Source organism: Trichechus manatus, unplaced genomic scaffold (genome assembly GCF_000243295.1).
Source record: "Trichechus manatus latirostris isolate Lorelei unplaced genomic scaffold, TriManLat1.0 scaffold00105, whole genome shotgun sequence".
Taxonomy (NCBI): domain Eukaryota; kingdom Metazoa; phylum Chordata; class Mammalia; order Sirenia; family Trichechidae; genus Trichechus; species Trichechus manatus.
In genome coordinates, this window is record NW_004444041.1 from 455806 (window position 1) to 471699 (window position 15894).

Genomic DNA, 15894 nt, shown 5'->3' on the forward strand with positions numbered 1-15894 from the left:
TTTGAAAGACCCAAAAAGAAAATTAAAATTACCTATAGTTCTGCCACCCAAATATAACCACTATTAATTTAATTTATTTTCTTCACACACAGACACATACATATATGTATATACATATGTATGTATACATACACATACATACATATGTATATATACATACACATACATATATATATATAAAAAACAGATGACCTCGTGGTAAAGTGACACCAAAGTCATAATGAAATCAAATTCAGAGTTCTAAGTTAAGTAGGAGTGAAACTGAATTAAATCAGAACCATATATGTACATATATGTTCATATGTATATGTGTGTGTGCATGCATGCATGCTTTCTTTTTATTATTGTACTTTAGATGAAGACTTACAGAACAGACTAGCTTCTCATTAAACAATTACTATACATACTGTTTTGGGACATTGGTTACCAACCTCATGACATGTCAACACTCTCCCTTCTCGACCTTGGGTTTCCTATTACCAGCTTTCCTGTCCCCTCCTGCCTTCCGGTCCTTGCTCCTGGGCTAGTGTGCCCCATTACTCTCATTTTGTTTTATGGCCCTGTCTAATCTTTGGCTGAAGGGTGAACCTCAGGAGTGACTTCATTACTGAGGTAAAAGGGTGTCCGGGGGCCATACTCTCGGGGTTTCTCCAGTCTCTATCAGGCCAGTAAGTCTGGTCTTTTTTTGTGAGTTAGAATTTTGTTCTACAGTTTTCTCCAGCTCTGTTCAGGACCCTCTGTTGTGATCCCTGTCAGAGCAGTCAGTGGTGATAGCAGGGTACCATCTAGTTGTATTGGACTCAGTCTGATGGAGGCCGTGGCAATTGTGGTCCATTAGTCTTTTGGACTAATCTTTCCCTTGTATCTTTAGTTTTCTTCATTCTCCCTTGCCTCCCAAAGGGGTGAGACCCCAGACGCTACTCATCAAAGTAGAATGTAGAACATTTTCTTCATAAACTATGTTAACATGTATGCATTTTTAAAGAATGGGGATATCACGTACACACACACACACAACTTTACATCTTGCTTTTTTTCTTAATATTATACCATGCACTGTTATTCCATGCTTTTAAGCTCATGTAATGTTTAAAAAAGAGTAAGACAGACATTTGTCCCCTTTATAGTTTTTCAAAAGAGTTAACTAAAAGATTATCTCGTCTTTACACTTTTATGAGAAAATTATATCCAATATTAAAGACTATGCTATGTTGATTGTTTTTTAATATTGACCAAGAGTACCATTTTTCACATCTGTAATGGACCTCCATGGTACCGCGTCCTGTAGATATTCATGTTCTTTGTGTAGCTTGCTTTACCTAATGTAGAGGTTAATTGAATTGTGTTTTTAAAATGTCATATTCAAATAACCTACTTAAAGTCATAAAAGCAAAAACATTGAAAGGATTTAGAATTAGAGTGAAGACAAAACTCTGCATTGAATTGATAAAGCGATGTGAACAGGTATCATCTAGGCTGAAGTAAAATATGGCTAATCTATTCCATGGTCTGAGGTTTAGGAGTCAGGCATATATTTAGGACTTTATTATACATTTATTCCTTCTAGTCAGCAGACTTTTCCCCCTTTCTTCAAGTTAGCTAGTTGGCTATATGTTCCTGTGCAGAATCTGTCTGGTTCTGATTTCATTAGGTTTCTCTCCTGTTCGACTTAGAACTAACTTTAAATTTGATTTCATTTATATGACTTTGGTGTATTTTACCAAGGGGTCATTGAAATTTCTCCCCAGATTCTTTGTGCTGATAATAATTTGTTGAACCAGGATACTCTCTCAGGCTTTAATGCCCAGGGCTTAAGTCACTGCCACGCCACAAGAGGTTAGAGAAAAAACTGCACTCATCTGCTCTTTCTTCTCATGGGGTGAGAGAGGAGGGCATGCTTTTGAAACTATTCCCTGAAAAAAGGGCCAAGCCCAGGGTATTCCCAGAGCTTGAAGTCTGATGCTAGAGAGTGAGTGCATCAGTAGTTGCAAATCAGGTAAAATATGGGCTGAACACACAGTCCGATCCTCTTACTAATGCACACACACGAGACTCCCCAGGTATGTATTAACTAGTGCTATGGAGTTATATCTTGCATGGGGAGTTAAGTTGTAAAGGCATCATTTGAGGTAAAAACAGAAAATCACTTACAGTCAATTATCCTTGATCATTCTTTTCTTCAGTTAAGCCCCTAATAAAGAAGTTGGCTTGTGTTTAGGGTCTGTATTTTATGAAAAATGTCTATCGGTAAACACTATGATCACACTGAGCACAATGAGAGTTCATGCTATGAGATTACCTCTCCCACCTCACAATTTCTCTGGGGCATGTGCTTGAGTAGAACTCAAACTGAATTGAACTCACTATTTCAATTGCTATTTTCTCTTGTTCCTCCTTCTCCAACTGAAGATAGTTAAATTCATATACGTGCATATGATGCACCTACACTGCACACTTTTGATTTGAGCCTGAGCCTAGCCTGACTCTAAATATCTGACAATCTTGGAATTGGTTTGTTTCTTATCTAGTGCTTCTGTAACAGCAATACCACAGGTGGGTGGCTTTAATAAACAGAAATTTATTTTCTCACAGTTTAGAAGTCTGTTGTTATTAGGTACCGTTGAGTTCGTTCTGACTCATACTGACCCTATGTGCAACAGAACGAAACACTGCCCAGTCCTGCACCATCCTCACAATCGTTGTTATGTTTGAGCCCATTTTTGCAGCCACTACGTCAGTCCATCTCATTGAAGGTCTTCCTCTGTTTTGCTGGCCCTCTACTTTACCACGGATGATGTCCTTCTCCAGGGACTGGGCCCTCCCAATAACATGTCCAAATTACATGAGATGAAGTCTCGCCATCCTTGCTTCTAAGGAGCATTCTGTCTCTGTTTCTTCCAAGACAGATTTGTCTGAAAGTCTGAATTCAGGCTGCTGGCTCTAGCGAAAGGCTCTCTATATCTGCTCTGGGGGAAAATCCTTGTCTTTTTTCAGCTTCTATTCCTAGGTTCCTTAATGATCATGTGCCATCTTTCCCTCCATTTGTGTTTCCTTGTGTAATTTGCTCTTTTATATCTCAAAAGAGATTGATTTAAAACACACCCTACACTAATACTGCCTCATTAACATAATAAAACCCATTGCTAAATGGGATTATAACCACAGATATAAGGGTTAGGATTTATAACACATATTTTTTCAGGACACAGTTCAATCCATAACAGTTTGAGCCCATTTTTGCAGCTTTCTTTCCTCTCCTCCACTGCCAGAAACTTCAGTTCACTGAAGAGAAGTAGGATTTTCCAGGGGAACTTGTGTTTAATCCCTCTGCAAATCCATATATTTACAGAAAGGACCATATGATATGGTTACATATTTACTGGGCCTGTTCTGATTTATACTTATTCATGATGTGACCCTAGAAATCATAGTTTCTACAGAATGCAGGCCATTGGAACTTCCCAAATGTAGCAGTGAAAAGTAGCACCACTCTGTTAAGATTGTCTAACATTTTTATCTTTAACAAATGCAGTGCAGAAGTCTGTAAGACAGTGTAGAATAATTCCTCCATTTCTCTTTAAATCCCTACTACCTAATGAGATTTTTGGACCAGCAGCATTAGCATCACCTGGGAGATAGCCTGGAAATACAGAATCTCAGGTCCTATCCCAGAACCTACTGATTAGAATCTGCATTTTAACAAGATCTCCAAGTGACTTGGATTCACAACATTAAATAATACCAGAATGTATATAGCATGATAGGAAGTGCTGTTCCCTCAGTGATATTATTGGGCTTCATTGGTCAAATAGTTAAAAAGTAATCTATGCAAACAATTAGGGAAATACTGTTGTTCTAAATAAGAAGGGATAAAATGAAGAAAAGAAAATAATGTTTACGAGTTAATTGGATCTGACACAACTTAAATGAGTTCACTATACCCCAAAACTGATTACTTTCTTAATTAGAAAGAAGGCATTTCACATGACTTGGTTAAAAAGTAAGTTTTATTCACTTACAAAATTAGTTTGCTCTTTCTGTGGGTTGAGGAAGGGAGAAGAAATTATTATAAAATAAGAGTTTAGAATGTCTTTGGGGGTAATATTATTTAAGTGACATTTACGTTTTGTCTACAGAAAATCAGCCTATCCAAGACCAGGCACCTATGTTGGAAGGTGAATTGGTTATAAAATATGCCTTTAGAAATCTTTGAATCATTGAATATAATTAATGAATGGACATTCACAATAATGCATGCGAACTTCAAAGCTAATTGATATCCTAAATCTGATCAGTATCATTTTACCTTGGGCTTCTTAATTGAATCAAATTTTAGAACTGATTGAATTTACATAATAGTACAGATAGCTTTATATTTTGCACTTTAAGATGACAGTTTTGTTTTAAAGAGAGGAAACTTACTGAAGTTGACTGAAGTTTAATTTTATATTTGTTGCAAGCTTGGACTTTTTTTTTTTTTTTTATCCCATGTGGCTTTAAAAAAATCTTAGCACAGGTATTTGAATGCTTGTCTATTTTATGAGTAATTCCCAAAGCAAAGATGATAAAAATTATTGGTGTCATGCAGTTAAGCTCTGTTTGTTTTTGCCTTTTTTTAAACAGTATTTCTACCATGTTTAGGTCCCTGGGTGGTGCAAATGGTTAGCTCTTGGCTCATAACCGAAAGGTTAGCAGTTAGAATCCACCCAGCACCACCAGGGAGGAAAGGTCTGGCAGTCTGCTTCCATATGATTACAGCCATTGAAAACCCTATGGAGCGCAATTCTACTCTGAAAACACATGGGGTTGCCAGGAGTCAAAATCGACTCAACAGCAGTGGGTTTGAGGGTTGTTTTGTTCTTGTTTTTTAGTTTTGTTTTTTTTTTTTTAAACCATGTTTATCATTTATGAATGATTATACTGAATTGCTCTCTTCAGAAATAGGAGATTGATGCTTTGGATTCTTTTGTATGTTGAATATATTAGAAGTCTTTTTTAGCAAACTCAAGTGATTTCATTTTTCTTTATTAGGTGAGAATGTAAACTGATCTTTGAAGGTTATATACCAGTATAAAGACTTCTGTATGCATAAATTTAGTACAGCTTTTTCACTTTAAATGGAAATAATGTCAAGATGCTTTGTCTCCTAAGCCAAGGCCTGTGACTGTTAGAAGTAATGAGTTTGAGAATCCAAGACTACATAGACATCCCCATGCTCAGCTGGTAAAACCTTTTGTGACAGTTATTTCAGGTTCAAGGCAGAATTTGAAGGTATTATATGATGGATACAATTTCATTTTCTTCATTTCAGGATTCTAAAGGAAAATGCCTTCTTTTATCTGTTGTAGGTCCTCAGAATGGGTGGAATGATCCTCCAGCTTTGAACAGAGTACCCAAGAAGAAGGTACTAGAAAAAGATTTATGCCTGTCCGTCTAATTACCTACAGATGCTGTTAATCATGTAGCCCCTTGAAGCACACCAAATTTCACTGGTCCTATTAAAGGCAAAGCTACTGACTAGTGTATTTCAACACACATCTTCTAACCTAATAGGAAAGAAAGAAAGTAGAAAAGCCTCAGTCTGATGATGGCAGTATGAAAGAAAGCCCTTTTAGGAGGCAAGATGTGAATTCCCAATAGGCGTCTTTCAAAAAAGTATGAAACACAGTTTCAGGCTTTTCAAATGATGTGGGTTTTTTTTTTTTTTTAGGAATTACCTTGGTCTTTGGGTTTCAGTTTTATTCATGAATTTGGTAATTATATTTTGGACTATTTATCACATACAGTAAAGTCTCATTATTCCTGGTAGTTGGGTTCTATAAAATTGCTGCCAACGCTGAATTAGCAAGTACTGAACCATTGTTGCTGATCACATTTTCATCAACTGATCAATACATGACCTTGTTTTATGTATGTTTCTATTTAAAGACACCTAATCTGAGATATACTGTTGATTCATTAACATTGAACTCCAGACCAACAGCAGTATAACTTATGCCTGAACAAACCTTATCTGACACACATATTTTCTCCATGAGTCACATCACAGCCTTCTTGTGCTTGAGAACACTAGACAGCATTTCAGCACTACTCTTAGGGGCCATTTTAAACAGCAAAATCACCAACAGAAATGTGAAAAATGTGACACTGAGTAGACTGTGAAAAGATCACTTGTTTACAGCATGAGAGCTACACAAGAAGACAACGTGTCACCTTGTTTGACCTCAGCTGGGAACATGTGCATCAGGCACCTCACATTTTTTGCCACTCTGTATGCTCACGATGATCACAAAACTGCCGTGGGTATTGATGTTGGGGTTACAAACAAATCTTAGTGAATAGGCAAGTTCACAAATACAGAATCCACAAATAATGAAGATTGGTTGTATAATATGAATGAAGAAATAGCATTACAGCTGATCATTATTTAGATGTCAAGAACTGTTGAGAGCTGTAAGAGCATAAAATAAGATTCTTCTTTCTTCCCAAGCCATTTTCTACATTTGTTTGTTTGGTTGTTTAACTCCTAGTTGCCCCAAATTTAGGTTAGCAACACAGAAATTTGATCTACTTTTAGTGTGATTGAATTGACAAGATTGATACTCCATATTCTGGTATTGCTGGATAGAATTCTCCAGATTTTGACATCCCTTTTCAAAAACACCACAGTTTTGGCTCCCCATTATAAGGAAAAGTATGAGAGGGGAAGGTGAGACAGAAGTCTGGGTTTGAACTTCCTACCCCACCCCCCAGACCCCTTAACCAGATTAGCTCTACTTTTGTATGTTTTTTTCTAGAATTCTTTATAAAATTTCATTTGAAAAATGGGTTTTACTACTATTAAATAATAATTTAACCATGGATATAGTCTAACTCCCTTATTTAAAGCTAAGGAAATGCTGCTATCCTTTTTTTTCTTACTCTTGATGTTTTTTATTTCCATCTTTTAAAAGATGCCTGAAAACTTTATGCCTCCTGTTCCCATCACATCACCAATCATGAACCCTTTGGGTGACCCCCAGTCACAGATGCTGCAGCAACAACCTTCAGCTCCAGTACCACTGTCAAACCAAGCTTCATTCTCACGGCCACATCTTTCAGGTGGCCAGCCCTTCCATGGCATACAGCAACCCCTTGGTCAACCAGGCATACCACCATCATTTTCAAAGCCCAATATCGAAGGCGCCCCAGGGGCTCCTATTGGAAATACCATCCAGGTAACAGTAAATCTGTGGAAGTAGAATGGGGAGATGGCTCTATTCCTTTAATGTATTAATTTTAAAAAATAATGTATTTATCTTTTATGATTATATATATCTAAATTTGCTTTCAACTAAATAAAAAATGGCAACCCTTTTTAAAAGATAGACCATTTATATATTGTCTTTTCAATTATAAGGCCACATACAAACTCTGTAGAAAAGTGTATATTTGCATTGTGTATGTTTACTATAACTTGGCATATGGAATATTTCATTTGACTTAATCACTAGGCACAATTTAAGATCAGTTAAATCACCTCTGCATGCTGAGTTGCTAAGCAGAAGCTGTTTCCAACATGTAAAATAAAAATGTGATGAGTTATATCTTACCATGTATATAAGTAAGAGCAAATCATACAGCCTTATCTTTGGATGGAGATAAAAATTTTTACTGGCTTTTGACATACAAATGGCTCTTTGGCAAGGTCCTAGAAGATGAAAAATCTAACACTTTTTCATATAACTGACTTAGACAAAGATAAATATATTCATCTTTTCATGATAACTAAACTTGGGTCAAGGTTATCCTAAGAGGATGAAACAAACTCTTACCCAAGTAGAAACTAGCTCTACTCTCTTTGACTCCTTGAAGTCAAATTTGTAAACATTGTATCTCTGTCACAAGAGAATACTTTGCTAAAAAGAGATAGTTATGCATAATGAACTTCTCAGTATTAAAAGTTGCCTTATAAAACAGGTATTTTGATGGAGGTGGGAAGACTTGCTTTTTCTGCAAGGTTGTGAATAGTAAAGAATGTATTGTTTATTTATTTTTATGATTATAAGTCAAGTTATTTTGGGAAGGTAGCCAGCCACTCACCTTTGTTGAGACCTGGTGCTGGTGGTGTACTCATAGAACCAGAACCTCAGTTACCTTCGAAAGGCAGAGCTGCATAGATGTTTGTCTTCAGTCAGACCATATATCCAGTTGCATGCCTACTTGATGTGTCTGAGGCACCTCAGACTCAACATGTCCAAAACCTAAATCATATTCTTCTCCCAAGCCTAGTCATCTTTCAGTGTTTCCTGTTTCAGTGAATGGCACCATAATCCTTTCTGTTTCATCCAGCCAAAAACTTGGGAATCATCTTTTAATTCCTATTTCAAATCTGTCACCAAATATTGTTGATACTACTGTAAAATAACTCTTCAGTACTTCCTTCTCTACATTTCTACACTGTGCATCAGACTCTTAATTGGTCTGCCAGTATCTACTTTGATCCATCTTCAATGTGTTCTTGTCTCCTCTTTGCTAAAAACATTACAGCTTCCCATTGTTTTCAAGATAAAGACCAAAATACTTAACATTGTCTGGAAGGCCTCAGACCATAGTCTTCCTTGCTTTCTCTCTGCTCCAGACATACTGGCATCCTCTTATTCCCTTGTATTGTGATCCTTCTTTTATATATGCTCTTCTGTCATGAATGCTTTTCATTCTGCACTTAACTGGTTAACTTCTACTTATCCTTCAGAAACAATTTCCTCAAGAAAGCTTCCCCGTCCTGCCGTCAAGTCTAGTTAAATTGTCTTCTGGTTCCACTAAGTGTTAACTTATCACACTTGCTATTTTGTATACATTTATGACATCATTTACTTTCTGTGTCTTCCATTAGCCTGTAAACTTCTTGAAGGCTGAGATCACTTTTATGTCAGCTTATCATTACCTATCCAGTGTCCAACCCAGTGCCTGGCACATAATTAATGCCCAATATTTTTTGAATGAATGAGCAAACAAACTAACAAATGAATAAACAAATAAATCAGAACTTATATGTTGCTTCTTTGTTTTTCTTCTATCTATACGCTCAGCAACATCATGATCTCTTCTGTCTTAACCTTTGGCTTAATCTTGCCGTTTTGATAATAGACCAGTTAACAACCTCCAAGAGTAAACCAAAGAATAGAAAAATGCCAACATAAACAAAAATGAGCCAACAAGCAGAGCAAGCAGCCACTCTAACCAGCCAGCTGTGTGTTCCAGTGCCTTGTTCTTTTTATTTCTTGCGGGCACGGATTTACTTCCCAGCAGTTATATACATTAATTGTCAATATGTGTTCCCTAATTAATCAATTACTTATATTCTATCCTGTTCATGAAAATTCAAGCTATAGGAGAAGTACCTTCTACTGGATTTCTGGTTCTCATTTTTACTTAACCCAAGTGATTTTACATATTAAAATTTCATTTGATTTTGAATAGCCTATGTACAAGGTGGTTGGTTTCTGTTTATCACATAAAGCTTTATGTAGAGGTAGCTTCTGGTCATTTCTGATCATTTTATGATACCATTATTTCTTCCAGCATGTACAGTCTTTGCCAACAGAGAAAATTACCAAGAAACCCATTCCAAATGAGCACCTCATTCTAAAGACCACATTTGAGGATCTCATTCAGCGCTGCCTCTCTTCAGCCACAGATCCTGTATGTATTTTTTCTCTCATTTTGCATAGCTAAAATATGGAGCGTTTCTGTAGTTATTGCTTGAAGTCCTACAAGATATATTTCTAAAAAATTTCTACAAAGGTAATAAAGCTAGCACTTACAGTTTGTTTTACATATACAAATGTACACATATATGCATATATGTATAAATATATAAAAATAAATTGATTTTTATATATAAGTTGATTTAATCTTCACAGCAACCCTATAGGAGATGGATTTGTCATCTTTATTTTACAAATGAGGAAGTTAAGGCAAAGAACAGTTAAGTAACACTCAAGGTCAGAACTAGAATTTGAACCCAGACAGTCTGGCTCTAGAATCCATACTCTTAACCACTGTACTGTATTGCCTCTCATCAATATCCGTCATGTTAGACACAAACAGAGCATAACAGTGGTAGACAAGAAACTCAGATTTTTTTTTTCCCCCTAAGCTAACATAACTTTGCAAATATCTTAAAAATAGTTAAGTGTTTTAGATGTTGGACATATAGTTAAAGTAACTTATTTTCCTTGGTAAGGATGCCTGCGTGTCAGCAACAGCAAAATTTCCACAAAGCCAGTCTTGTTTTGGATGAAATTTCAGTTTCTGCCAACAAACACTGAATATGTTTATTTAGACACTGGCCACTTGTCTGCTTAAAAAACAGCTTCTGGAATTTGTTGTTTCATCAAGTATTGAGGATTCCTATGTGCAGCCTTCTGCTGGTCTTGTGGAGAGCAATTCCCTACACTTCAAGTGTCAGGAAAATGGAGGCAGAGAAGGGTTAACATAAACCTTAGCATCTGGCATTCTGGGAGTAATGGAAAGGCCACACCGGAAATCAAAGGAGCATATGAAGCTGATAACTAGATTTACACTATCCCCTATGCATACCCTAAAGAGACAGGCCATTAAAAAAAAAAAAAACAACCCATTGCCATTGAGTTGATTCCGACTTATAGCAACCCTATAAGACACAGTAGAACTGCCCCATAGGGTTTCCGAGGAGCGACTGGTGGATTCGAACTCCTGGCCTTTTGGTTAGCAGCCAAGCTCTTAACCACTGCGCCACCAGGGCTCCAGACAGGCCACAGTCATTCAAAAATAGAGGAGTCCTGATAAGAATGTGGCAAAACTTCATTCTTTCTTCAGGTATGAGTCAGTATAGAGAAGTTGGGAGGACACATAGTGCACGGCCTAGCTCATAACTTTTTGTTGAGTTTAACCTCCTCTAGGAGCCCTGGTGGCACAAATGGTTATGTGCTCAGCTGCTAACCAAAAGGTTGGCGTTTCTAGCCCGCCTACAGGCTCTGCAGATGAAAGACATGGCCATCTGCTTCTGTAAAGATTACAGCCTAGAAAACCCTATGGGGCACTTCTGCTTTTTCACATGTGGTCACTGTAAGTTGAAATTGACTTGAGGGCAACTAACAACAACAGGTCACCATACCATCTTCCCTTAAGGAATTCTGGGTACCCAGGAGCCCTGGGAAAGAAGGAAACCAGACAAACCAAACTGTTCATGTAATCTCTATAACTAGTTGAGGGAGAAGTTCTAATATCCTATCCAGTTGTCCCAACCCCTTGAGGTAGGGCTCCTGCTGGTGGCTAGATGGGATTAACATTGAGCATGGATTATAAGAGTTACCCTACACAAAAGTCCATTTTAATCAATAGTTGGAATAATTTTTATACCAGGGCTTTATTTTTATTTATGTCCAAACAGTACAAAGTAATTCTGTAGCACAACGTAGTGTCTTGTAATGTTATTCCTTGATGGCCATGTCTCTTTTTCTCTCCTCTTTAGACACACTGACCTTCCTTTCTCAAACACCAAGAGATGTTTGGCATCAGGGACTTTATATTTTCTTTTCCTCCTGCATTCTTCAACCTTTCCCCCACATACCTGCATTTCTCACTTCCTCACTCATTCCAGGTCTCTGCTAAAATGTCACTTTAGCTGTCAGGCTTTTTTCATCTCTGTAAAGTAACACCCACCCCCAATACTTCTAGCCCCTTTACCGTTACTCGGTCAACTTTTCTTCACAGCATTTATCACCATCTGACATATATTTTACTTATTTATTTAGAATCTTTTCCCCACCCACTAGAATGTGAGCTCCCTGACACGCAGACTGTGTACCCAGCACCTGGGACATAGTTGGCACTCAAGGAACATTGAAAAAATGGTGTCACTCCTAAGTCTGTTGTGTAATAGACATTAACATTAAGTTAATTATATTGTAATTCTAAAATCTTACATTCTAGTTTTGGAATAGTTTCTGCTCACTATCGCTATATATGCAACGGCAATGAGTTCAGTTTATTTTCTTTGTATGGTTATAGTAATAGATAAGGGAAAAAATCCTGAATTTAAGAACTCATTTTACTACTTACCTCCTAGTTATCATAAGTAGCTAGAAGATAATTTTCTTTTTTCCTTGGTGCTTTAAAGGGTCAGAAAGAGGCAGGATTAAACATACCAAATGTGATTAAGTGTATAAATAGTATTTTTGAAGGGTTAAAACAAGATTCCAGTTCACCGAGATGTTTCCCTCTAGCATAATCTACAATAACTGTACTTAGACCTTCTTTTCTGTAGTACACTGACCCATTGCTACCTCTAGATGGCCCTTCCTCTAGATGGATATAGTGCAGTTGCATACACACACACTTTGTCAAGTGAGTTTGCAGTCCACGTGAAATCCAAGCAACATCTCATCCCCGTTTAATAAGAGTTCTGATCTCTGTTGAGTCCTTGGGTGGAGTAAATGGTTAATCTCTTAGCTGCCAGCCTAAAGGTTGGCAGTTCATATCCACCCAGAGGCCCCATGGAAGAAAGGCCTGCAGATCTACTTCAGAAAGATCATAGCCATTAAAAACTCTACGGAGCACAATTCTACCCTGACACACATGGGGTTGCTATGAGTCGGAATCAACTCAGGGACAACTGGTTTGGGCATTTTTTTGGATCTCTGTTCTAATAACCTTGGATAAGTTTCTTGGTCATCCAAAACCTGTTGCCATTGAGTTGATTTCGACTCATAGCAACCCCAGGACAGAGTCAAATTGCCCCATAGGATTTCTAAGGTTAAATTTTATGGGAGCAGACCACCACATCTTTCTTGCATGGAGCAGCTGATGGGTTCGAACTGCTGACCTTTTGGTCAGCAGCTGACTGCTTAACCACTGCAACACCAGGGCTCCTTTCTTGGTCATAGTTGCCTCCATTTCTTTAAAAAATGAATCTGTTCGACATCTTTATTGTAAGATTTAGTAAAATGAGATAGGGCAAGTTTTTATGGATAAAATGTTCAAATATAACATACCTGTTTTTCTTCTCTTGCAGCAAACCAAGAGGAAGCTGGATGATGCCAGCAAACGTTTGGAGTTTCTATATGATAAACTTAGGGAACAGACAGTAAGTTTGGGGAAATTAAGGATTTATGATAATCATCTATTCCTAGTTGTTAGCACACAAGTGGCCCCTAACTCTTTAAAATAAGTGTCTCATCAGCACCCTCAGTTAGTATGCTTAGGGGCATAATTGTCATGACAGTTTAAGAATGAGCTTTGCTCTTTAAATGTTAAATTTCATTCATTGGGGAGGAGAGTATAGGAGTTGTGTGTGTGTGTGTGTGTGTGTGTGTGTAATTTTAACCCTTCTCATAACAACAAATACAAACTGGCCTGTATTGGCACTAAGGTGATTGACCTTTTTCTGTATGTTTTATATGTCCCTTGAATCAAGAAATTAGAGAGTGGGTACATACTCCATTTCCCAGAGACCAAATCTATAATCTTTCTCATAGTCTAAAACTCCTCCTCCTTTTCTCTAGAATAGCTGTTAAACAAAGGCAAAGCCAAATGTAGTCACAAGATGAGCAGGTTAATGTGCTGTAACTGTGAAGATAGCAGCAGCAAGGAGTGAATGCACTGTGTGTGTTCTTTCTCCCCACCTCTCCATTTCTTTCTGGAATTGTTTTGTTTTATTTATGAAAGCACTGGGATAAGAGAGAAAAAAAGAACTGGGACTCCTTTTTATATTTTTGTGTTTCAGCACTCCTTTACCCTATTCCCTACAACAGTCCTATCAGATGCAGATAACCATTTATCTCATGAGAACCAAACCAATGAAAGTTGATATAAACAGTGAAAGTGGTGTGGCCTCATCGAAAATAAAGTCCTCTCTTAAAATTATAGCTATATATCCCAAGTAATGACATGGAAAAAAAAACTACAGGTTTTGAGAGTTGACAGTGAGAATTATAAAAAGCAATTAAGAATTGGTGAGTTGAGTACCTGATGAGGCCCGTTGCCCTACTAAATGGAAGTGGACCAGAAGTTTAGAAATCTGTATTGTAAACAAAACTTTAGAATAAATTGGGCCCGCCCTTGAAGATATGATTAAGAGTCTTTAACGTCCTTCATGTGCATAAGGAAAAATTTAAAAGATACAAGGCTATATCTAAAATAATCGAAGAATTAAAGCTTTTAAGTGGAGAGAAATGTTAGTTTGTCAGCTCGTGGTGAGGAAATCTGGCTTCCTTTAAAGTAGGAAAATACCTGAATTATATATATATATAGTTTATAAATAATTTCCGTACATAAATTATTTTGTCATGGTCTGTTTTATAACTTAAATGGTGCTTGGTCCTAGAAACTATTTCTAGAAGCACTAAATGCTTTACACATTTTTTATAATGTTTATTCCAAGCCTCTTTTGGATATCTGGGTTTAATGTTTGTAGAAGGTCTTATGGGAAATTCTCCCTTAATTTAATTCTTTCTCTTGGTTCTACCTTTATTTCAGCTGTCACCAACAATCATCAATGGTTTACACAACATTGCAAGGAGCATTGAAACGCGAAACTATGCAGAAGGATTAACCATCCATACCCACATAGTCAGCACCAGCAACTTCAGTGAGACCTCTGCTTTCATGCCAGTTCTCAAAGTTGTTCTCACCCAGGCTAATAAGCTGGGTGTCTAAAAGGATAGCTTCACTCCCTGCCAATATTGCCGTTTTCCAAAGAAACATGTTTAAAAAAATGATAAGATATGGACCAGGTATCAATCCTCACTAGCGTGTTTCCATAGCAGCCAGTCAAGAGCATTTATACTATTTCTGCAGATATACTCACCTGAGAACTGCCCAAGACCCTGGTGCTTTTGTTTTGTTTTGTTTTAATCTTCTGTTGCTCATGATAATTTTCCTATTCTGCAAATAGTACATTTCCTGGATTATACATAGTATGGTTTCCTGAAGTATGATAAAACGTAGTTTTTAAAAGCTAGTATACTTTTTGGAAAGAGCATCTGGTTATGCATAAAGAAGAACTAAAACTAAATTTCTCTCATGTCCTCCCACCTCCCTCCATGTCAGTCAGATTAAAGCGTGTAATCCTACTTTACGTGTATGTAGTCTTTTTTTTTTTTTAACAGCTGCTCACAGTTTAGTTTAATTCCTATTTTTTGTGTTTTAAGTTTCACTCTGGTCCTGATCAAATCTAGATGCTGTTCATAGATTCTAACAAAAATTAATGAAAATGGGGCCACTAGCTTTAAATATCTGTAGGAAAAGACTGAGCATTTTCATTCTGTAGAATACATTGAATTTTTGTCTATTAATGTTTTCAGTATTCTGAGTTTTAAGATTGAATTGTCTCCATTTTATAGTTAAAGATTCATTCACCCATTTTTTAAAAATTACCTATAGCTCTGAGGTTTAAGTTCAGAAAGAAAACTTTAATTGAAGTCAACCTCCTGTATGAAAGCCAGACATTTTTCAACTGGTTTTTCTGTCAAGAGATTTTATTATAATCTGTTTTAAGAACAGTGTGATAAACAAAAGTTAGTGGTCCCATAGAATCTTGAGAGAGGAGAATTATACACTAATCATTTTTCATTATTTATGCAATCAATAAGAGGGTTGGAAAACCTAAAAACAAGCACTGTGACCACTATATAGATAGATACTCTATTTTGAGGAGTAAGAGTAGTTCATCAGGCTCTTCTACAACCTAAGTGAGAGAGTTTGCAAAAACAGCCCAATTCCCTTTGCTGAGGTTCTCTATTCATGAAATAAAAACCTCCTTTTTGAAAACTGTTGAGTGCTTCAATTCCAACTCATAGCGACCCCATGTGACAGAGTAGAACTTCCCCATAGGGTTTTTGAGGCTGTAATCTTTGCAGGAGCAGATTA

The 15894-nt window shown here is 37.0% G+C and overlaps 1 protein-coding gene across 13 annotated transcripts in view; it reads left to right on the forward strand.

Moving 5' to 3' along the window:
* SEC31A (SEC31 homolog A, COPII coat complex component) overlaps positions 1 to 15098 on the forward strand; it is a 64926-nt gene extending 49828 nt beyond the window's left edge. For 7 of the 13 annotated variants that reach the window (XM_023737580.1, XM_023737583.1, XM_023737585.1 and 4 more), the window contains 5 exons: positions 5349 to 5404; positions 6954 to 7217; positions 9565 to 9684; positions 13040 to 13111; positions 14503 to 15098. In XM_023737580.1, the coding sequence (XP_023593348.1) occupies positions 5349 to 5404; positions 6954 to 7217; positions 9565 to 9684; positions 13040 to 13111; positions 14503 to 14682 (692 nt within the window). In that variant the 3' untranslated portion in view covers positions 14683 to 15098. Of the gene's footprint in view, positions 1 to 4136; positions 4176 to 5348; positions 5405 to 6953; positions 7218 to 9564; positions 9685 to 13039; positions 13112 to 14502 lie in introns of all 13 variants that reach the window. The other 6 variants (XM_023737579.1, XM_023737578.1, XM_023737581.1 and 3 more) reach the window with 1 other exon arrangement.
* Positions 15099 to 15894: the final 796 nt, after the last annotated feature.